General features: G+C 38.6%; 1 protein-coding gene across 1 annotated transcript in view; it reads right to left on the bottom strand.

The window, feature by feature from the left end:
- Positions 1 to 24,772, bottom strand: part of TNKS (tankyrase) — a 129,769-nt gene that overhangs the window by 32,331 nt on the left and 72,666 nt on the right. The window contains exons 6-11 of the mRNA XM_084204383.1: positions 10,979 to 11,073; positions 7,913 to 7,979; positions 7,289 to 7,475; positions 5,212 to 5,333; positions 2,656 to 2,747; positions 2,486 to 2,564 (exon numbers count right to left, since the gene is read on the bottom strand). Coding sequence (XP_084060509.1) covers positions 2,486 to 2,564; positions 2,656 to 2,747; positions 5,212 to 5,333; positions 7,289 to 7,475; positions 7,913 to 7,979; positions 10,979 to 11,073 — 642 coding nt within the window. The remainder of the gene's footprint in view (positions 1 to 2,485; positions 2,565 to 2,655; positions 2,748 to 5,211; positions 5,334 to 7,288; positions 7,476 to 7,912; positions 7,980 to 10,978; positions 11,074 to 24,772) is intronic.

Raw genomic sequence — 24,772 nt, 5'->3', positions numbered from 1 at the left:
AAAGAGAAGGGCTTATAAGGATGAATAGGAAAGGAAACATTCCCTTATAAGGGAAGATTAGGGGTTTGAGGCTTTTAGCCTACCAAAACAAAGGCTACAAAGAATTAGTTTGTTCAATGCAAATACCTCACTGAAGGAAGCATCAAATAAGAAGAGAGGTATTTAAAAATCAGGAGGGTGCAGTTCAAAGAACAAATGGATCTTCACTGGGAGGCTGCTATGGCAGGGAGACTAGATTCACCAGCTCATGAGAACCCTCCCTTGTAAAAAATACAACCAGACATGATCAAAGAGCTTAATATATCTGATTACATCTTATGAAGTACCTAAAATTCAAGACACAAAAAGAGAAAACATGAAGGAAAAACTTCCAAACACACAACAGAATTAAAACACCAAAGCCCGTATTATGCTTCGGGAACGAAAGCTGCCGTGTCACAAGAGTCAGAAACAAAGAAATCCCAGGGTCAAGAGTATCTGATGAACTGAATGCCTACAGTCAAAGCGTGAGCAAGAGGTCAAACGATAATATACAAGCAAGACAAACATTTTAGAGTGATTAAATATGCCTAGTTAACTAACTAATATTCTTGAGCATATTCCATCTGGGAACTTCAAAGTGCCTCATAAAGCTTCATGATCTACCTCTCATTGAAAATTATGGGTGTGTTATTTACTGTTTTACAGCTAAGAAACTTTGGACACTGATCCACTGCACTATGGAAATATGCACTTAATATTAACTTTGATTAGTCTCCTGCCATACACTTAAGTGCTTTGCTAGATCATAAAGGTGAATGGCCTATCCTCAGAATAACATAGGATATGGGATATGAATGAAGAAGGAGGTTTAATGATCGTTATGTACCTCTATTTGCATACTGTTGATGGAATAAAACACACAACACACCACTCAGCATCATTCTGTAGACAACTGTGCACCACTCAGCACCATTAATCAGTCCACAAGTGACTCATGGATCACAATTTAGGAACCCCTGCTTTAGGAGATGAAAGAATTACAAGTTATCATCAGAATGTCCTACTGAGAAAACAAAATGGGTCCACTCAAGTAAGGATGCCATCTTTGAGCTTACTCCTAACCCTGACTACAACTGAGATAGATTTTCAAGAGAGCACTAATTTAAATAAGGAGAGTACAGTAGCAGCACACAGAAGATCCTTGTATTTCAAAGCAGGTAGTACTTTGGTATCAGTACATCTGAAACTCCAGCATGTCCACTTCAGTGCCTACCCAAATACCAACAGTACTGAATTCCTGTGCAAAAGCAGATCCATAAAAGTTATCAGGTATCTATTCCTATGGAAAAATGAATTTTTTTACTTTTATTGCATAGGTATGCTACTAAGAGTGAATCTGGGAAAATAATAACCAACAGTTTTAATGATTATATCAAGAACTTTGGCCTTGCTTTCCCCTGTAGTCAAAACTTAATAGTCACCAGTGCATTAGGACTCTCAAACACGATCAACTCCGCTATTAAGCTATTTTATGATCCATTGAAGTACTCTGAATAAAAAATCTGGCAGCGAGCTCTCATATAGGCTTATAAATTAAAATTCATGGTTTCAAAATAAAAACACTTGACTGTGTATACAACTACATTGCTCATACCTCCTATCACAGGAAGAGTGACACTTGATCACTACTACAGGCAATAACATAATACAACAGGTAATAATTTGTAACAATGAGTTCTTCACTTCTAGCTCCCTGAATGAAGAGGAAGAGTTAAAAAGAGTAATTTGAGCCCCATTCAAAGCAAAAACAAGGATATCTTTTATATTTTAGCTAAGGCAAAGAAAGTATCGATCAAGAAGAGTTTCTGAGAAAATTAAGTAGCGATGTATATCATCACCATAAATATTAAGTTTGCTGCTAAACTTGTAGAAAGGTCATTTCAAAACACTTTTGAAAGATGGCTAAACCACATTCTAAACTAGGTTAGTCATACCTTCCTCTGCCTTTAATAACTTGCTGAACAATGTGTTCACAAGCTCACAAATTGCTTAGGTCAGCACCTATTAATAGCTAAAGGGCACAGCAAAACAATCTCAGCCTGAAAATAAGAAGCAAGCAAGGGCTAAGGAATACTCAACATTAAGATGCTAAACTCAGTGTCAGTACCCTCAGCCATTGGATATTTTCAAGACAACAAGATTAAGTAACTTGAGGCACCTAGATAACCATATTTATTAGAAATCATATCAAGATTCATTTAAAATGAGTATTTTAAAATACTAAAAACCTTTATTCAGTTACTTGTAGAGAAGTACTTTCCAAATGGGATTCCTGAGGATCCTGTACTTATTTCAGATAAAACACACTTCAAGGTTAACACAAGAAGCACGAGGCATACAGAATAAAAAGCAGCAACTATCACAAAAACTTATGTGGTATATAATCAACATAATCCTTCTTCTTGCCCTTTGTCTTAAATAAAATACATGCAAGTATATTTACCTTTGCTCCATGCTTATGCAGAACTTCCATGACATCATTATGAGCTTTTTCAGCTGCAACATGTAAAGGTGTCATGAAACTAGAAGGGGGGGAAAAAGTGATGCATTAGTTTTTTACTTTTTCAGTATGACAGAGGCCTTTGGAAAACTCAAAACATTTCAGAAACCTACTCTTTGTTTTTCTCGTTTACATTTGCCCCTTTCCTGAGCAATAGTTCTGTAACTTGCTTCCTCTTCGGATGCACGGCAGCAACAGCACAGTGCTGCAAAAGAAGTAAATATAAAGCATATTTCAAATATATAGACAATAAAGAACTTTAAAGATACATTACTTCATCCCTTAATTATTCTGCTAAAAACAGACTACAAAATTCACAAACAGAATTCATCATGCTGAATAAAATACAGGTTAGTGATCAGTGCTAAATTATTCTACTCAGAAAAACAATTTTAATTTTAAAGCTATTTGTTACTTAGGAAAGAAGCAGTATGGTCCCAACTACATTAACCAGCTAGCAGGACAAAGCTGACACATAATGAGCAAAGGAGGGAAAGACAAAGAGCTTGAAACAGCCTAACTTTTTACAGAGAGTCTCCAAAGGGGTCTGTAAGGATTCTGCTACAGTTGTCAAATTGACAGGACTTAAATGTCACCTTGGTTCTTCCTCTGTTCCAATCTGTACTGCCCTTGTTAATGGCCATTTGTGTCATGCACCCAACTACAGATTATGTAATAAGCCAACAGGCAATATATTTCTCTTAGAGTATCTTTCTTGCCACACTATGAGAAAGATACAGCTTTCAACACAGGGCTTCTCAATGCCCATGCCTGCCCTTGTGGGACCACACAGCCCTTTGCTAGGTGTAGCTATTGTCCTAAATGCTGCTGGCATCTGTTGGCTTCTCAACAGCAGCCCTATCAATGCATTCCTGAAGACTGGAATTACCAGCATGGTTCCAGATAAGATTAAATACCCAGCTTTAAAATCAAGTCCAGAAATGCTTATTTCGAGTTCGGACACCTCAAGATAGCAGACTATGCGAAACTTTTGGATTTTTCTGTTTATATCTTTAACCACATTTTAAACCATAAAAGGCAGAAAGTCTCCTGGAAAAGTTCTCTAACTATCCAACAGCAAAGCAATAATGTTTACAATTAGACAGACCCCAAACCCAATGTTAATAGGTAGCACTAGTACCAATAACCATCTTTTGTCCAGTTTCAGCCTTTATTATGAAGTAACTTTCACTCAAGCTTCCACACTGTCGTTAATCAGCAGGGCACATCCAAATTTTGCAAAGGCAAGCTTTGTAAATAAACATTAAGATCAACTTTTGCTGTGAAGTGAGGCAGTATTTTTAAGGCTTTGCAGATAATATTCTGTCTCTATTTCCTGCTTATATGATAAACAAGTCCTAAAACACACAAATGCTGAACTATTGCCAAACCTCAAAGCAACACTAAAACCTACATCAGGCACTTGCTTTGGCCTTTTGGCTAATACAGCAGAGATGCCAGTGGCCCATGGAAAACATTATCATGCTTAGGGCAGACATAGCTCAGTTAGATTACACATAACTTCATCTGGAAGCAAAGTCCTTTTATTTGGACTGCTGATGATTTTGAAACCTCATGTATAGCAGCCAAAAACTGAAAAATCACAGTCAAGCACTTAATGAACAGTGAACTAAATACATCAATAGACCTAAAATATTCCATTTGGTCCAGCTGTCTCTGCAGAATCAGCAGGCAGAAAAGAGCAAAGAACATCAGAGGACTATGAAGTGATCATTACACAGCTAAAGAGATGCCACATAGCAGCAGCTGATACACTTAGAAAGAAAAGGATATCATCATCCCAAATTTCATACTGCTGTCATATTCAGCCTATAAACCTCTCTTCTCTATCTTGATTCTAACTTCAGGCAAGGATGCTGAGTCCTCCACAGAGGAAACAGAGCATATGGATGCTTGGTACCCAACACAAAATGTTCTGATCACAGTCACAATGTTTCCAACACTAAATATGCAGTTGCATGCCTGCAGATGAGACCTGCCACTGGGAAAAAAATGTTCAATTGGAATAAAGTATCATAACTATAGTGGTTTTAATAATACCATCAGTCTCAGCTTCAAAGTTTTCACTACATCTGGGACACTGGCAGTGTTCTTTGCTTCCACTGCTTCTTTAAACAATTAAATAAGAGCAGGATAATGCCAGGAAAGTCTCAAAAGAACCCTGTTTCTACAGCTAATGTGGTATTGTCAGTACTATTCCAAACTTGTAAGACCCTCTAATATACACCTGTTTTCACCACAATTTTATGCATCCTACGAAGAAAATTTGTAATCCAAGTTTGCTCACATAAAACATGAAGGAAACCACTGGGCTACAGAAATAAAATTTAACCCCATAAAAAAACCACAGGAACAGTCCAACAAAAAAAGAGGTTTATAGGAAAAAATGCAAGAGAAGTAAAAAATGAAAAATTGAAGAGTGGCTGGAAAGCTTCTGTAATCTACCAGAAGAAAGGAAAAAAGTGATAAAATAAATTATATTATATTTTTTTTGTAGTGGTAATTTTATTTAAGCATAGAAAGTGTTCAATGCCAAATTCTCTATCTCAGATGATGAATGTATTTTCATAGTGTAGAAATAAAACTCCTTGACTCCAGGCTCCCAGCACATTTATCATGAAACAAATGGATTGACTGTACAATCTCACCAGTGCAGTCTCATGCGACTGCGGCTGCTTAAAATTAATGATCTCCAAAGCAAGTGTCTTTTTCACTTTGGCTAGGTCTGCTTCTCTGGCTGCTTGCAGTAGAGAATGTCCTTTGAATTCATCTGTGAGAGGAAAAAGACACATTTAATATTCAGCAAAATGTCACATTTATAAATGTTATTGCAGAAGGACAGCTATACTCAGTTAAGAGGAAAGAGGCGTGCTTCTGCATGTCTTTGGGTGGCAGCTGACCTGGGACACGGAACATGAAAGAAGCTTTGCTGAAACCAAAGGGATATGCTAAAGGATAGGGGAAGTTATTCCTTGAGTTAAATCCGTATAGCTTTTCCCACTTTTATCCTCCAACCACCTGACATTAAATGAATATGTGACCTCTACATTACCCATGTCTGTGTTCAAAAAAGCACAATGCTATGAGCTATTCTTAAGAAAATAAAGCATTACAGTTTTCAAAAACTGTATTGTATTTACATGACAAAGAATTCACTGTAAAGCTTAAGTACATATGTAACTTCTATAAAGTTATAAAAAACAACAATAACAACAAAACCAACAATAATACATATATAAAATACTAAACTATTGGTCTTAAAGAAAGCTTACTAGCTGAGCATTTGAAGCCAGTCTGCTCCAAAGATGAAACAAGTTTTGACAGCAGGTATATCTTTGCAAGTAGAGATTGCTAATTTTGTTATTTCCAAATCTTGTTTAGCTCAGCAACTAGTTCATTTGAGTTTTAAATAACTTTGAATTTGAAAAGTAGTGCTTCTCTCAAAATGTTCACATGAAAGGCAGGTTAGCAAAAATTAAATCTGACCCTGGGAACTAGAAAAAAAAATAAACTGTCTTTCAGTAAAAATATAAATATTTTTGTTTCATAAGCAAGCTTGAAATCCTAAGTTTGTTAATGAGGGGCTTTCTTCTCCCACCTTTGTTTTAATGTCTGGTTTAAATTTCTTTGTAAGCAAAGCACTACTCGAAGCACAAGTGCAAATAAATTTTGAAATAACAAATATAATGTATTTTTATTCCCATTATAACTCAAAACAACTCAAGAACATAAAAACATGATATCTTGGGATGGAAATACAAGCTATCCCATGTAGATACTGTCAAATTTGACATAATCCTCACATTTGTTTACAAATTTCAGTGGATATTAATGGACATGTATCTTCCCTCATTGCTCTTGAGGAATTCTAAACACAGAAATAAACCAAAGTTTAAACAGATTTTTTTTTGCTTGTTAATTTAAATAAATGTTAAATTAACCCTCCTCAGAGCCAGAAGCTATAGCCCAGGACTCAAGAGTAGAGAAGTACCTAAAAGATACTAATTCCCTCCTCATTTCTTCTGCACCAAAATTTTCTACTGCACGTGATCTCACCATCATCCCCTGCAAAGAATAGCGACTACACTAAAACCTGACTAGCTCTGATTGTGAGTAGTGCAGGATCATTATTAGTGTCTAGGGGCTTCTGCTATAGTGGAAAGGTGAGAGACAAAACCAAAAACTTATATATAATTGAGATTCTAATCCTCAAGAAGTTTTCTCTAACTTCATAATGCTCTGTTTCCATATATGTCTCAATTAATTATCTTTTACATTTTATAAGAGTCAGGAAACAAATCCCCCAAAGGAAAGCAAAGGCATACAAATTAAAATTAGAGATGAAATATTGGTTTGTAAACAGCATAAAGATTGCTACAAAAGAAGGGGATGGCATTTCCATCTCCAGGGTTGCACATCAAAGCTACCTACCTTCTGTAAGTTTCTAAATGCAATACAGAGCCTCAATATAGAGGCTCCTGTGTGACTGAACTGGACTTTAAACAAAAAAAGCCACTGATTCAGCAGTGCCTTAATAATTGTAAACTTCAGAAAACAGGTAATACGACAAACGATGTATCAGAGGTACCTGGGCACTGCAAAGCACAGCACAGCTGCAGCTACTCTGCTGCTTCGCACCCACTTCTGAAGCTCCAGGAAGGTGGCCTGGAAGGAAGGCATCCCTTTCCACCCACCAACAAGTGTTTTCTGTCTGGAAGCACTTACAGGTCAGTCTCTCCCTGAGCTCAGGCGTTGGAGCCATGTCAACCGCGCTCTTGCCGTGGCAGTTGACCAAGGTGGGATCGGCGCCGTGGCTCAGCAGGAGCGAGCAGACCTCCACGCGGTTCTTGGAAGCAGCCTCGTGCAACGGGGTGAATTGCCAGAGGTCCATAGCATTCACACAGGCACCATGCTAGCACAGCAAAAACAGCCTTGGATTAGGAAGAAATCTGCTTCAACAACTAAAAAGCTTACAAAATTTTCATTTTATTATAAAAATTGGTTCAAATCACTCATGTATGAACACACACACACACTTTAATTAAAAATACCAGCATACACAAAAGTACCATTGACTCTGCGAAAAATAATTGGAATTTTTATGTGAGATAATTTTTGAATAGAAAGATTCAACTCTACTATCAGTCCAAAGAAATTAGACAAAGAAAAAAACCACATATACTGTTTCAAAGACCTACAGTTGCAGGCTTCTGAAAGGACAATATGATGTTTGAAACCTGTTACTATCAGGAAAAAAAATTATCTTACTTTTCAGCTCTGATATAAACAGTTCATATCTCATCTAACACATCTAAATCAACACTAATTACCTCCCATCCTTCTGCTTACCTTAAGCAGCAGCTCTGTAACCTCATAGTGTCCATAAGAACATGCGTTATGAAGAGGCACAAGACCACTGCATGGAAAAAGAAGGCAAATGACAAATTTTGTTGAAGTGACATTTTTAAGGGAGGAACAATTTTCGCCCTACTGAGATGAAGAGATCAAATTAAAACTAAAATATTCAAGTAGTTAAGCATTTAAAAAAGAGGATTTACAAACTAATGAGAAAATCTGACTTCCACAAACAACACATTACTTAAGAGTGGCATTAAAACTTGGGGTTTTGTTGCTAGGTTTTTGGAGGGTTTTTTTGTTGTGGGTTTTTTTTTTTGCCTTAACAGGCCACAGATGTTTAATCTACCATTAAGACTAGCATTAACTGGCTTTGATGTGATCTTTCTTGAAGCTACTGAGGAGGGGGAAAAGTCCCATTCCACGTTCAAGTTCCTCAACAGTGTTCTGCTTCTGCCTAAATAGGAACTCCTGTTTAAAATGCTATGTGAAAGGCAAAACTCCCCAGATAACACTAACATAACTCCTGGGTATTTTATGAAGATGTACAAATAGAAAGCAGACTCAAATTGCTGCTCTAGACTGTAGAATGACCTGATTTTCCTCCATTTTTTACAGTACAACCTATTTAACTGCTCAAGATACTTCTAAGATAGTCCCTGTAACTTTTGCAGTGTTATATTACTGCAGGCCATACTTAAAAATGACACTAGCAAAGTAAATAACAGGGATTTAGTCACAAGCACAAGACATAATAAAAGTCATGCATTGAATAGGAGATGTGAGATGGGCAATTACTGCAGAGGACAAAATGAGTTTAATTCAAGCCAAGCATGACAGGCTAGTTATGGCTCAACAGATCAGTACACATAATACATGAAAACCATAATTAACCCCATAATTCCTATGAAAAAAGACAGGGGGTAATTCCCAGGACTGCAAAACCAACTCAGAGATAATTAAAACAGCAAGTAGTAGACAGCAATTAAATAAACTTAATTTTAAGGTGGATGCTCTCAGAAGCAGTAACACATTTGTCACAGGAGAGGAAAATTTGTTTGGGGAAAATTTTTCAGACTGTTTTTTCCATCATTATTTTTCTTAATTACAACTTATGGGTGCATGTGTGAGACAGAGACTATCTATTCCACAGAGCACTCAAAAAACCTGCCCACTTTCAAAATTATGGTCATCTCAGAGGACTGAGGGCTTCGAGTCCTGTCAGCAAAGACAGTCCTGCAGCAATGCATCTGTCTACTTCTGCAGCATCCCCTTCCCTCTTCCAGCATAACAGCAGTAGGGGAAAGGAAAGACCAGTGGAGAAAGAGCTGCTTCCTTGGCTGGTCTTCTCTTTGGGAGTAACTAGAAGTGGTGACCATTTTGAAAATACAGAACAATTCCCAAGCACTTTCTCTGAATTGACTCCATTGAAGACAACTTAACAGTTCTATAAAATCAATGTAGCCTAATTTAGCTCCTTAAATGAAAAGTGACAGCTATTTATAGCCTATTTACTTTTAAATTATGTATAAATAAGAAACAGCAAGGTAAAACAAAACACCACACTGATTCTAAATGTGTGGTGTCACTAAAAAAAAGTGGGAGCTTACTAGGATGTTAGATGTTTCTAAATATGTTTGGGTTGTTTTAAAGTACAGTACAGAGTAAGTATTGAAAGGTTTTCCTTTCTTTGTTTGCTTTCCTTCCCCTCCTGCTCCAGCCCCAAGTTCAAGTTCAACTTAACTACCTCTCATATATTCCAAGCAAATTATTCAAAACTCATTACAGTATCTACACTGGAATTTTCTACCAACTGATGCTGAAATTTTGGAAAGGTGCAAAAACCTTCAACCTGCTTAAATAATGCTGGATCTACCTGAATGGGTATTATATGGAGCTTTACTGTAGAACTTTGTGAATTATTATTTGTGGGGGTTTTTTTGAGGGGTGGGAGGAAGGTGTTCTGTTGTGTTTTCTGGTTTTGGGGGGGGGGGATTGTGGTGTGTTTTGGTTTTCTGTGGTTTTTGTGGGGTTTTTTGGGTGTATTTTTGTTTTTTGACTTGTATAATATGTCATTATGCATTTAACAACAATACTGTTAAAAAAAGCCATTGGGATAAATGGACAGATGAAAGAGCTACAACTAGTCAACTTTAAGACTTTATGTACATTTTGGACTGTTTTGAAGAGAAAGGAAAAAAAAAAGGAAAGCAGCTAAGAAAATTTAAAATCACTTCCAACACTAGCAGAAAATGAAAATACAGGAAGTACCTCAGGTTTGCTGCTGGAGACAGCACACATACATATCTTACTTCTATGGATTCTGAATACAAAATGTATGCCTTTAACTAGAGGCCCAATTTCTACCATGTTAGGACTAAGCCTTCCAATCCAACCATCATGAAAATCATCTTAGAGATCAGAAACGTATGGCTGACAATAACACACAGCAAGTTTCAGATTTCATTTCAGATTTCTGATTTCATTGCAGATTTCATTTCAGATTTCTGACTGCTGCGTACTTTGCTATCTTACATAACTACCACCCTTAATGCAAAAATAGAATAGTTTAGCCTCTACTATATATTGATTTTTGCTGTCAGCTTCAGTGAAGCTAGATCTACGAGGACCACTAGTTGTGAGCACATGAGCATTACTGATGTTACTTGGAATTACATCCATTTATGTGAAACAAGATAATGAGGCCATAGATTAGCTTTTTAGTTCATATCTTTCACCAAGCCCTTGTATCTTCTCCCCATCGCCTATCCAAAAATAATGCTGTTAGTCTGTAATTTTGAAGAGTAGTCTGTAAATCTAAGTAAAGCTCAAAGTTTGGAAAAATCTTAAAGGTGTAAAAGAAGCCTTAAAACAAGTGCAATCACAACTAATCTGAAGCACACTCAGAAGCAAATATCACATTATTAGACAACTATTTGAGATTGTGTTAGACAACTATTTGAGATTGTGCTGCAACATGAACCAAAGAAATCATTCTATATCTTGACTAATACAAAACCACTGCTGCAAATGGGTAATAAATCAATTAATTTTACATACCCTTTGTCCTTTGCGTGTACATCTGCACCATGCTGAAGCAGAAGCTGGACTATCCGAACTCTGTTGTAGCCAGCTGCTAAGTGTAGAGGAGTGGACTGCAAAACAAAGAAGATGAATGGGAGCCACCTCAATCTGAAGTCCTGTACTTCCTGCCATTGAAATATTCTCAGTTACTCTTATACATTGCACCAAGATAAGTTATAGCACCCTTCTGTGATTAGCTGAATTAACAAATACACAGCACATGCAGGCCCCTCCTGTTGTCAAACCAAAAAAAAAGTGCCTTAAGGTGAGTAAGAATACAGGCACCCCTAAGGCAATAACATCCTCTTAATTTAAAGCTAACTCTAAAAATCATCATCATCATCATCTCTGCACCAAAAAAGTATCCATATTTGTTCTGAACTGTGCTGTGGTAAGACAAAGAGAAAATTGTATGCAGATTGCAGTTTCCTGCAAAATACAGGTCTTCATCAGTAATGCACCTTGCTGCATAATAACAGAGTAACAACACCTTTCTCCATGGCTAGCTCATACAAATTTTAACCGAAAGCTTTTGAGTTGAGTTGACACCAGTAATCCCCCTTGAAGTTTATTTTTAAAAGCTTTTTTATTATAAAACAAATTTTGTGTGCTGTCTCAGCCTGAGGGGACTGCTTTCCTACAGAAATGGATGATGTTGTTTCCTCTTCTGCAAGGCTGAGAAGCAAAGAGATCTTTGTTGCAATTTATTTTGTGGCATGCAACCAAATGATACAATTTTATCACAGTAAAACCCCACACATAAAGCAGCTTGAAACATGGGAAAACATACATATCTCACTGTATTATGCCAAGTATAGATTTACTGTCAGCATTAAAACATCATTATGCAGTATTACAAGGGGAGATGCGTAGCAGGCTCCGGGCCTGCTAGGGCCCCATGGAGGGAAGAGGCTTAGAATGCCAAGTCACAGTGAAATAGCAAAAGAAGCCCCTCTCTTCTGCCTCTTGGACCCCAGCTTATCTCTCTGTAACCCCACAGGTCACTTCTCCTTAACCCCTGCTATTGGACAATTTCTGATCCCCTCTAGCCCTATATAATGGGCTGTTTTAGCCCATTCTGGCCAGAAAAGCAGTTGCTGGAACCCTTCACAGACCCCAATAAACCATCGCTGTGGAAGGCCAGGACGAGTCTTCTCTCTCACGTCTGCCTTCCAGCCTGAAAGGTGCCTTAGCAAGCAAAGAGCTGAAATCATAAAAGAGCTGATAAATCACTAAAGAGCTGATATTCTTCAGGCTTGCTAAGGTTGCCAGCGGCTAAGAGTGGCTTGGGTACTTGGACAGTCTGTCCCCAAAGGACTGAGCTATCTGGCCCCATGCTGCCTGCTTGGGGGCAAACCTGCCCTGCAGGAAGCCGGAATAGAGATGTCACATTTCACTATTATCAAGAGGCTAAAAAAAAGAAACAAAAAAAAAAAAATCAAGCCAAATGGTTTCATCTGTGATAAGCAGAAGCAAGTACTATACATCCATAAACAGTATGGATTTCCAGGAACACATATTTAATGTCCATAACTTGGGAGCAGTCTGTATTACATTTTACTAAAGTCTCAACACTTTGCTACTTGGCTGCAGAAAGAGTAACCACTTTGACAACAACCAAGTGTCCTGTGTATTATATCGAGGATATGGAGGTTGTACTATCAGAAATGACAGCACAGGGTGTCTCTTAGAAAAACACCTGGGAAACTCAGTAAATTTAGAGAAGTAGTTATACAAGTTTCCATAAGACCCATCTTCAGAATTATCTCTACTGAAGATAAGGACGTCTAACATTCCAACATGAAGATGATCCCCAGAGAGTTTCCAAGATACAAAATTCCAGTAAAAACAAACATTTGGTTTTTTGACCACACAAATTATCAGGATCTATTACTATTAAGGCTTCTGCTACTGAATTAAAAATTTAGAGTGATCTAAAAGGCAATATATTCTTTTTATATCTACCCCTATTATAAAATGATTGTCTTCTGCATATCATAAATACTAATGAGAATGTGGATAAGGATGATGTTGCTATTGACACTAGCAGAATACTTCCACACTATTTAGTCTGACAGTTGCCTTGGGTTGGTTACTAAATCCATTTTTATCAATGGAATTAGTAACACAGAAAACCTAAAATTAATTTGAAATGGACTACAGAGGAGTCTGTCCATTCAAAGGTCTAGACTGCAGAAAAATTGGAGCCAGGCATTAAATGTTTGGAACACTGCAGCATCCTTTAACCTCACTACAATTAAACTTCATCCTTTCTTCTCTGTGCGCCACTTCTAAAACAATGATGGCAGACTTCCAAAATGATGCTTCACTAAAAGGAAACATTATTAACAGAGATGTTCTCAATAAAGACACAAAACCCCAGAGTCTTGCTCACTCCTTAAAATTAAAAGAAAAACTATTATGACTCAGGCTGTGCACTTTGCATTTCTAGGGTTAATAGATCTGCATTCGCCAAATAACTTCATTAGAGAAGAAACACAAAGCTTTTCAAGTTTATAGCTGCACAACAAATGGCATAAATGAAGCCAATCAGCATTAACCCAAATATTTAGACAACTTATATCCCTGTCTTTCAGTAAGGTGAGCTACCTCCTTCTCTTGAGCAAGGGCATGCAGACACCCCAGTGCCATGCCTGAAGTACACAGTCCAGCACACCAGAATTATTTATCTGCAGCCAGGCACCTGACATTTGGTGTGCCTGCCTTGTGGCCCACAGCAGCTGCAGCGAAGCTGTGTGCCATGCTGCGGCCGCCTCTCCAGGGAGCATCAACTGATGCGCCCTGTTCCCATCCTGGAGATGGGGCTGAGATCTCCAGCAGGCAGCATGCTTCAACTCTGCAACTGCAAACACCCAGTGCTAGAGAGGCAGGGAGTCAGAGGGCCAGAGAGACCCCTTAACTCATAGTCAAGGACAAGTGAACACACACACAGGTGCAGGAGCAGGAGCCGACAACCACTCTTCTCCCTTTATTCACGAACCAGTTGCTCATTATTTTGGCTAAATGGCTCTTATAAATGCTGTGCTTACATATGCTTTAGGAAGGAGAAAGCAGGAAGATGCTGTCTCCATGACTCTTAAAAACTTCTTTTCCTTACTCATAAGAAAGAGGATTCATCCATACTATAGACTTAATAGGTAAAAATACTAATGTGGAGTTACAATTTTGTATGTTTATTACAGAATCTAGGTAACTTAAAGATAATATTATGCTACATGAACTACTTATTAGATGACATTATGAGCCCTCAAAAAAAAAAAAGCTAACTATGGCAGTAGAGAGTGATTCTTAAAATTAACATGCTATTTATATAGCATTAGGGAAGTAAAAACTAAATACCACTGATAGCAATGTCTACTGCGCCTGAAAGGTATATCAAATTAATGACTTAATATTAAGAAAACAGATTTAATAAAGCTATCAATTAACCCCTCCTCCCATATCTTGCAGAACTTGGCAAGACTTACTAACAAAAATCCTTAGAGGGCACTTACCTTCCAAGACTCACATTCACAGTTACCGGGCCAATCACACTGGCTTACTTGCTAGTATAATTAAAAAGCGTATAACTCCATTTTTACTAAGTAAAGTAGACCATCATGCAAGATGCTCATATTATTTGAAAATTTTATGGCAGCTGTAACTGAGCCAAAGCAGGTACTGAGAGCAGTTCCAGGAACATCACTGTACACAAGATGGCAATCGCTGTCAACCTATATGCCTACTATTTATAGTAAGGGAGGTGGTTTTGCCTGCAGTCTTTTTGATAATGTGTTGCCTGGGAATACAAGAAATGCATTTTTTAGATTTGATACTGTTCTCAGAGAGCCTTAGGTATTTTTGCACTGCTTTGTTACCAAGAGCTGATTTGATGACCCCTGTTCAAGGTCAGCCGCCTTGGACTTGCCATCCCCTGTTCACCTGCATCAAACAAAAAGGGGTCCTGAGGGATCTCCAGCGCTGCAGGCTCTGAGCAGCTTCTGCTAAAATCTGAAAATTTGTTTCAACAAGCTGTCCACAGGCAACGTGGGAGTTCCAGCTCCAAGCACCATCCATTTCCCTTATCTTGCTAAAGAGCCTTCAGCAGCCCTCAGACGGTAATGCTGCCACTGCCTCAGAAGGAAGTTTCATTTCAGATTCAAATTACACATTTTAAGGGCAACTTTAAACCAAGGGATCTTATGTAACCATCTTATATTATGGATTATCTGCATGATTAATAACAGCTGCAGGAACTGTTTTAAAAACTAATATCTCCCGTTCTTGCTTTCTACTGCCAAAATCTTTATATAATGCTATCTGATAAAAATTTTAATCTATGTGTTTCGCTCATTCTCAACTTGCCATCTCGAAGGCTATTAAAATCAACAATCTTATTACATAAATAAGGTCTCATCACACATCTTATTTACATCAACATACAGTGATTTAGAATTATAAATTCCTATAATTGTCTACAGGAAGGGCAGTCTCCTAATAAAGAGGCAACACTGATTTTGATGGCCAGCTCTGGCCTTGACATATGGCTACTCTCATGCTCAGAAGGTCCCCACAGGGATATGCACCAGTAAGGGTGGGCTTTTACACAGATGGGGAAACCAGTAAAGCTTGGCAAAAAAATACCTAAGGATACTTGTATGCTTATTGTTAACTCTTCCATAACGCCCCACTGACAGAGGACACACACAAAAAAAAAAAAAAAAAAAGAGAGAGGGAGGGATTTTAAAATATTTAATGCAGACTTTAATGTTTCTGACTTTTTATATCATGTCTGCAATTATCTTCAGGTTTAGTAGATTTGGAAATTGCAGGTATGCAGCAAACTCCCATTTAACAAATGTACTTTAAAAAAAAAATTATTGTATTCAGATCATACTGCCCTTAGAAAACAGCAATAAAAATATCTTTAAAATCTTGCTGTTTGTCATACAAACTCCATTAAGAGAAGTGTTTCACCTCTTTTGAATTAAAGAAAAACAAAACACACAGGGGTTTCTAATCACAGAAGGGACCTTTGTTTCACAGTTTGCATAAAACTGTTTTGAAAGATGTCCTGACTCCTAGCAAAGCAAACAACTTCCTCTTTACTGTGCTAGAATTTATGACAGAATCTTTCTTTCCAATCACAGTAGTGCTTGATGCTTCTCTCTTGCAGACATCTCTAAAATGAACCACATCAATCATGAGGGTACATCAGGAAGACATTCCGGATGCAAGCAGAGTACCTCCTGTCACCACTTTATCATTCTGATAAATGGGGTAAGAAAACAAGTTGCAACAACACTAAAATTCTACAGACACATTCCTAAACTTTTCCACTGTGGAAACGATGAGGCTTTTCCTTTGCTGCTCAGATACCAACTCGCATTCTAATTTTAAACAGTGCAGCCATCTTACACCTTCACTTTAAACAAATTTGGAAGCTTTCTTGGGAAACAGCTCATTAACATTTGTTTGTATTGTGCCAAGACTGGACCTTCATACAAAGTATTTTCCTACTATAAACACATATTTCAAGTAACTCAAAATAATTATTTTATATTCCATGCTATAATGCTCTTACACATTTGGTACAAAATAAATTAAGTTCCCTATCCCTGACTGAATAATTAAGCATTTAATTAAGCAGGAAAGGGTCCGTGCTTCTGTTCACCAGCCACATGACTTGTCACCCTAATCATGCAGCTTCCTTGGTCATTTTATAGCAGTACTGAGTTATTTAAATTCGTGGTCGACAATTATGCTTTAGGGACAAACTTATAGATGCTGCTTCATGAAAACAAGTCATGTCAGACTGCTGACTGTAGATGAGCTAGCTGCAACTCCAGAGATAAGCACAGAGGTGAAGAGATTAAGCTACTTTTCTTATGTAAAAAAAACCGTAATAAACAAGAAACAAACTAACACCCCTACAAACAAACAAAATTCCTAAAGACAAGAATTACAAAATGCATAAGGAAGACATTTCTCACTCCACTGTTTCCAGTGGTAATTTAACTGCTTCATCTTCAGAATACAGACAGCAATAATTAATTAGACTATTAAACTGGACAGGCTTAGTATAGTAAAATTCCAAAAAACATCATGTCACAGATTTCACACACTGCTTTCTAACAGCTAATGACAGGGAAAATGAACTGAACAGTTAACCAATTCAGAATCTGCAAGGCAGAGAGTATCTTAATTTAGAGGTCTGCCATATCAGATAACCTCTTGGCAGGTGGGGGTGGTGGTGGTGAGGAACCAACTGTTTTGAGGTGTAAACCAGCAAAGACAAAACCAGCTTGATTGCACAGACACAGCAGTGCTAGGGCAGAGCATCAATGGGCAAGAATATCCATAAACTCGAGGAAAAGAGTTAAAAAACACAGAAAGAGAAGACTAAAAATACTGCAGACACACTGACAGAGAAAGGCCTCATTCGGAAGAGGTCTGCTTGGGTAACGGACCAGCTCCTCATATCCAGTGAGTATTCAAATCTGTTCCTTCTCAGGGGGCTGTACTGTCCAAACTACAGACTACTGAATGCTTCTCTAGTAGATCTGACCTTTGAGAGACAACACAATTTTCTGACTGTATATCTGAACCTCTAAGACCGCATGACAAGGGTTGGCATCAGTCCCACACATTAACACAGTGACCCTGTTGTACTGCAACTTGAGCTAAGTGTTGACAAATAAGGGGCCAGGAGATTTATGAGAAACAAGCTTTTTTCAATCCCCTACATGCCTAGCGTAGGGAAGGACCAACAGGATGACAAGCGTGATCTTGCACAGGGGTAGACAAAGAAATAACTGGAGTGTCTCCATCTCAAGGTTAAAATAAGGTAGAACAGGAAATCATGGAATCAACTAAGCTGGAAAAGACCTCTGAGATTGAATTCAGCCTATGACTGAACACCACCTTGTCAACTAGACCATGGCACTCAGTGCCACATCCAGTTTCTTCTGAAACAGCTCCAGGGATCGTGACTCCACCAGCTCCCTGGGCAGCCCATTCCAATCACCAATCACTCCTTCTGTGAATAAATTCTTCTTAATGTCCAATCTAAACCTCCCCTGGTTTAGCTTAAGGCTTTGTCCTCTTGTCCTGTTGCTGGTTGCCTGGGAGAAGAGACTGACCCCCACCTAGCTACGGCCTCCTTTCAGGCAGCTGTACAGTGACAAGGTCTCTTCTGAGTCTCCTTTCCTCTAGGCTAAACAACTCCAGCTCCCTCAGCTGCTTCTCACAGGACTTTTGCTCCAGACTCTTCACTAGCCTTGCTGCCCTTCTCTGGACCTGCTTCAGCACCTCAACATTCTTCCTAAACTGAGGGGCCCAGAACTGGACACAGCACTCAAGGTGTGGCCTCACCAGTGACAAGTGCAGGGGAAGAATGACCACCCCTGTCCTGCTGGCCACACTATTCCTGATACAGACCACAGTGCCACTGGCCTTGGCCACCTGAGTACTCTGCTGGCCCACCTTCAGCTGCTCTCAACCAGCACTCCCAGGCCCCTTTCTGCCTGGCAGCTGTCCAGCCACTCTATCCTCAGCCTGTAGCACTGCGGGGGTTATCATTACTTTCAGAAACAAACCTAGAAACACAGACTAAGGGGAAAAAGGTAGAGAACTGGGAGAGACACTTTAAATAGGAACACCATTGATCTCTGAAGGATTTCACAAACAGCAGATCCATAAATAGGGCACTAGTAATCTCTGACCTCTTCCTAAACAAAAATTAAAATGCAACACCTCCTCCCTTCCCCGAAAATCCTCTGTATATGCCTGTATCTCAGACACCATTTGGCAAAACAGCTCCACAGAGGATGTGTCAGAAAAATTGAGTAACACTTCTCACAAAACCATAGTATTCTCAGAAGACTGATCTTTACAAGAATCTCTTCCATTTCTACATGCCTATGATGAGGGTGTAGCTGGGGATGGAACTGCAGTATGAAATTCTGAGGCTTTCAACATGAAGTAGCATTTGTAGTTTTCCTAGATCCAGAAGCACAGAATACATCTCTGGCAGCATTCAATGACACAGGGAGAGGAACTCTGAGATGGATTATCAGAGAAGCAGAGGAGCATACACTGTTTCTTTGGTGATAGATACTGACGGCTGAGGGAATAGTGGCTTCGGGAGATACGTAAGGAAAAAATTACAGTAAAGATCCACTCTCTTCTCCTAAAGGAATGCAGCTGATGTTATTTAACACTGAAAGGAGACCTATGCTGACTTGAAAGATATGGCAGAACACTACACAGAAACTCCTCACAGTATCATAGCCATAGCCATTTTTGGTAATCTGAAGATGATGCACACTGAATCACCAGAGAACCAAAACTGCCGGGGTTTTTTGCTTTTGCATTCTCTTATTTTACCACTTGCTACCAAAATCTTTCATAGAGTCATAGAATATCCTGAGTTGGAAGGGACCCATCAAGGACCATTAAGTCCAACTCCTGGCCCTGCACAGGACACCCAAAGAGTCACACCATGGGCCTGAGAGCATTGTCCAAATGATTCTTGAACTCTGTCAGGCTTGGAGCTGTGACCACTTCCCTGGGGAGCTGTTCCAGTGCCCAACCACCCTCTGAGTGAGGAACCTTTTCCTGACACCAAACCTAAACCTCCCCTGACCATAGCCCCTGGCCATTCCCTCAGGTCCTGTCACTGGTCACACAGAGAATCAGTGTCTGCCCCTCCTCTCCCCTCACCAGCAAAGTGTGACTGCAGTGAGGTCTCCCCTCAGTTTTCTCTTCTCCAGGCTGAACAGACCAAGGGACCTCAGCCACTCCTCACACAGCTTCCCCTCCAGGCCCTTTGCCATCCTTGTTGCCCTCCTCTGGACGCTCTCCAACAGCTCAGCGTCTTTCTTGTGTTGTGGCAGCCAGACCTGCCCCCAGCACTGGAGGTGAGGCTGCCCCAGTGCAGAGCAGAGCAGGACAATCCCTCCCTTGCCTGGCTGAGCCTGCTGCCCCCCAGGGCAGGGCTGGCCCTCCTGGCTGCCAGGGCTCAGTGACTCACATTCAACGCCATGGACCAGGACTCCCAGCTCCCTTTCTGCAGCGCTGCTCCCCAGCCTGTATGCACATCAACGTTTTTCCTACTACAGTCAACTAACAATCTTGTATTTCCCTTTTCTTTTTACCTATCTTATTATTTTTACCACTTCTCCTTGATGTATTTACTTTGCTTCCCCACCTTCCCCTTCCAACTAGAAACTTTCCGGGCTTCAGTTCATAATATTTTCACATTATTAAGAAAGAATAAATTAATTTGACCATTCTCTCTGTCAAATCAGCACTTCATTCATTTTATTGAAACTTGGGTCAGAATAAACTGTTATGAGCAACACTTGCATATTGACTGCATTTCAGCTCCAGTGCTGGATATGAAATAAATATATCTTATATTTTGGAATTTAATTAAAACATGAAATATAAAATAAGTAATAAAATTTAATACACAAAATGCTCTTTTTGCATTACAGTGATAATTTGCAAATTTTAGAATTAAATTACTTTATAATCCAATCAAATAGCCTTTACCATTCCTTTTGAAGAGCAGCCTCACAAAATATAGGGGAAAAGGCAGAGAATTTATCTTGTAATTCCAATTGAAAAGCAATGATTACTAGAATATGAATATTTTAAAGTATTTCCCTTGTAAGAAATAAGTTTCTTTTATAAGTAGTTGCATATAATATTACTTGGAAAAGAACTAATCAAATCACCTCAATTTTCTTGTTCATCAATGACACATCCATCATCAATTACAATGCATTTTGGCATTTTCCTTCCCGTTTATCCTTCATCTGCTGCCTGCTCAGTCAACTTAAACATTACTTTTTAAAATGTTTATGTAAATACATCTCTCCTTTCACATAAGTATTTGCAGTTCTTTTCATTTAGAACTAAATTGATCACTACAAATTATCCTTGCAACCTCTGAAATCAGTGATGGGGTTGTATGAGCAAGTGATAACTGATGTGCTGGGAGAAACCAGAGAGGCAGCAAGGACAGAAAACACAAGGGCTTTGGGTGAAATGTTTGGATGCTATCAGTGACTCTTGTACAGAGACAGTGGCTTGAAACACCAAATGGGTAAATGCAGCTACTGGGATAGTACCAAGTGACACTTGAAGCAAAACCTTTCAGTAGAAGTTGTCTTTAACAGCAGCTATAACACACTCAGATTCAACTTGTCTACAGGGGAAATGCTTGCTAAAATAATCCAACATGAGGCACCAACCTTCATAAGGTGGAGCTATGAAAAAAATGGCAAGTTTTAAAAAATAAGCTAGAATTGGTAGGTAAGAAAATTACGTCCTTACAGACAGCACAGAAACTACTAATGAAGATAATACTGGAGACACTTTGCTAATGCATACTTTCTATTGGGAAGGGCTAGATAAAGTGAAAGAGGCCAGTATGACCAACAGCAAGCTAAAAGAGTTTACTAGAATTAAGAGGACATTCAAAAAGCTGAATTTACAAGCTGGAGAAAAACACAAGGACCACAAATTCCAGTAGTTTAGAGGTAAAAAAACAAGTAGACAGGCAAAAACAGTTTAAGTAGTAACCAGTGAAATGGATTCAAACCAGACAATTTCTTGCAACCAACTAGGAGCATAAAATGCACCAGCCAGTTCAGTGGGGCAAGGTGATGCTAGGGCAAGAAATGGAGGTCTTACAGGCAAGAAGGCACCGTGAAGACCTGAATGAACTTTTTGTTTGGTATACATCTTAGAAGAAACAGTAAGTCTTGTTCCAAAATCCTGGTGAGAGAGCATATATATATTTGGGAGCATGGAGAAGCTTGGCAAAGGATCTCTCTGAAGATAAATTAAGCATAGAAGAGGTAGCCATTCCCATAACCGAAATGAACATCAACAAATTACCAGGATCAAACTGGATCCACTCTAGAGAGTACAGGAGAATAAAACAGGTGAATTACTAGTTGTATGTGACCTTCACTTAAGATTATTTTGGTATGTGAAGACATGGAAGTTACAAACCAATCATTAGTGCACATTTTGGGGAACTACATACAGGCCTGTAATCTTGATGTCTGTACAAGCAAAAATACAATATAATAACAGCTAGAATTAGTGAACACCTGCATAAACACAACCTGCTTGGGAAGAGTCAAACACTGTTAAAGGAAGTTCTACATTTAAAACTTGGGTTTTCTGAAGCAGTCAACAAGCATGCATAAGGGTAAGCAAATGGATACAGGTTACAATAGGTACTCAATGGGTTTTGAATTAAATCCTCACCAATGGTTTATTAGGAAGATGATGTTAGGTCCTCGGGTGCACGCACAACAGCACGCAGAGATGGGAAACAGTGTACAACAAAAAAGCAACAAGAAAGCAGATCAGTTTACTCTTCAGTACTTCTAATGCTCCCATGCAGGGATTTTGAGAGGAAACTGACAGCAAGCATGGAAATATCACCTACAGTATTCACTACAGTCAACTATATACAGAAGTCAAATGCACTCAGTCCCTGGATTGAGATGCTGCATTTCAATTCAAAACAATCTCAGCAAGCTCTGAAAGAAAGGGCTCCATTCCTCAGATCACAGTAGAAGAAATATTATCGGCACTCAGCCCCTGGATGCCCTGTGAGCTGTTAAGAGCCAAATCCAGAACACAGCTTTTAGTTAATGTGCATAAAATATTACATGGCAGCTCTGCCCAAATCTGCCAGTTTGACTTGTTTTCTCCTGACAAGAGATGGATAATAGCCTAATGCGGGAAGTCATCTCCTGTGTGAAGCTAATCATCAAGGGGAAAACAGTTCAGGTATAAAAATCCCCCATGCCTTCAACACATTTGAGGCTTTCTGAAGAGCAAATTAATTAAGATCTAACAAATGAGATTTCCTGAATTTTAGAGAACAATACAAAGAGAATGATGACAGAGTAAACAATTTCTTTCTAGCACTTCGGTACACAATTTCTATTTGTGGACATGACAGAGTACGCTTCAAATAGTACGTGAAGGGATACTCACTGAAATGTTTTAGGAAAAATATTTAAGCTCTCATAACAGAAACTTAAAGGCAAGTAGATCAGTTTTACATTTTATTCAAAAGATAACATCCTTGGATATAAAAGGTTTTGACTGACACCAAGGATTGAAATTAAACCAAGTTATCTATACCATACAAAGTTTGCAGAGGCATTCTTGCGTTACCCACTTTGATCATGCTTGGCAGATGAAGATAGGATCACAGCATAACAAAGTGCATAACTTGTCACTTTTTCTAACATGCATGAAGCCTGGGAACTATCTTTTTATAACAAATAAAATATTGTTTTAAAGGCAAAACCCAATTGTGACCATTTTTGAATGTTCTTTGTACATATATGGCATTGGGCACTTCTGCTCAAGGCACAGCACAAACCTTATGACACTTGCTTTGTAATTTTCTTGTAATGTTGGAAATATCACTTTTTCTGTTTACAATACACCATTAACTAAATCCAGAAAATACCTTAAATTTTGCATGTAGGATTTGATTTAAAATATTTGACTCAAATATTTGACCTGGTCTAATGAAAGGCATCCCTGCCCATAGCAGGGAGGCTGGAACTATATAATCTCTAAGGTTCCATCCAAGCCAGTACATTCTGTGACTCTATTTATCAATCTACCAGCTCACACCCCTAGATATAACCTTAATACACACGTTTCATGAAACATGTACCAGATCAGTGCCAGCAAAGGCTGCAGTGTCCAGAAGCCATGAGCCAGAGCCAGCATTACACAAGCCAACATCAGCTAACAGCCTGCTTGGTTATTGCTTATTTTGATAACTGCAGTTCCACAGTGCTGTAATTGCACATCAGGAAACTTCTGGCAAATCCTTGCAGGACCACAAATGTAGAAACCAAAATCTGCACATTTCCCACCCACAAAACTGAGTCTAAAACATTTCATCAAAACCAGACTGACATTTATGCTAGTAAGCAGAAAGTGAGCAGATTTAGCAAGGGCTTGTCTATCCAGTTACTCTGAAATAACTGTTTTGGATTTGCAGAGCTATCTTTTTTCTGAAACAAAAATTACATTTCATTACACAATTTTTAATCTTTTCAATTTATTAGATTAATGGAGGAGAAGGCACTCATTATGAACCAAAAATATACACAGTTAACTATTATTCTGGATGATTCCATTGCTCCTCTCCTTTGCACTAGTTAGTTATTTTTTGTTGTAGATAAGCCTTAAGATTAGTGACTGCATTTACAAGCCACACAAACAAACAATGTATACCAGCAGAAGAGTTCATAAAACTTTGAGAAAGATGAAATGCAAATTGTGAAACTAGGTATGATATTACATGTGACAAAAAACTCCAAACATGTGAAGTCCACGCTGACATTCAGATATACCATTGGTCATGACAAGGCCTTACATTGGCTATCTGTTCACAACTATTTTGCTCAAATAAACAGCTTTTGTCTGTAGAAAAGTAGGTTTTCCCAATACTCAAACAACTTTTTTTATTGTTTGCAAAATAGTTTCTTCCAAAATACATTCTACACCCATCTGAATATAATCTCTATGACACAGATTAGAGAACAAACAGACCTATGGATTTATGTGGTATCAATTTTGATTTTTATTTCACAGCACAAGAAAAATGCACACAATTTTGAAGGTTTACAGTTTCACCAGCACACAATGTGTTCACATCTTGCAGTACGTGGCATTTTTCTTCAACCCCCAGCTCCTAGAGCCAAGAAT

The sequence above is a fragment of the Fringilla coelebs genome (genome assembly GCF_963513975.1).
Source record: "Fringilla coelebs genome assembly, chromosome: 4".
NCBI classification, from domain to species: Eukaryota; Metazoa; Chordata; class Aves; order Passeriformes; family Fringillidae; genus Fringilla; species Fringilla coelebs.
This window is presented reverse-complemented; position numbering and strand designations above follow the sequence as displayed.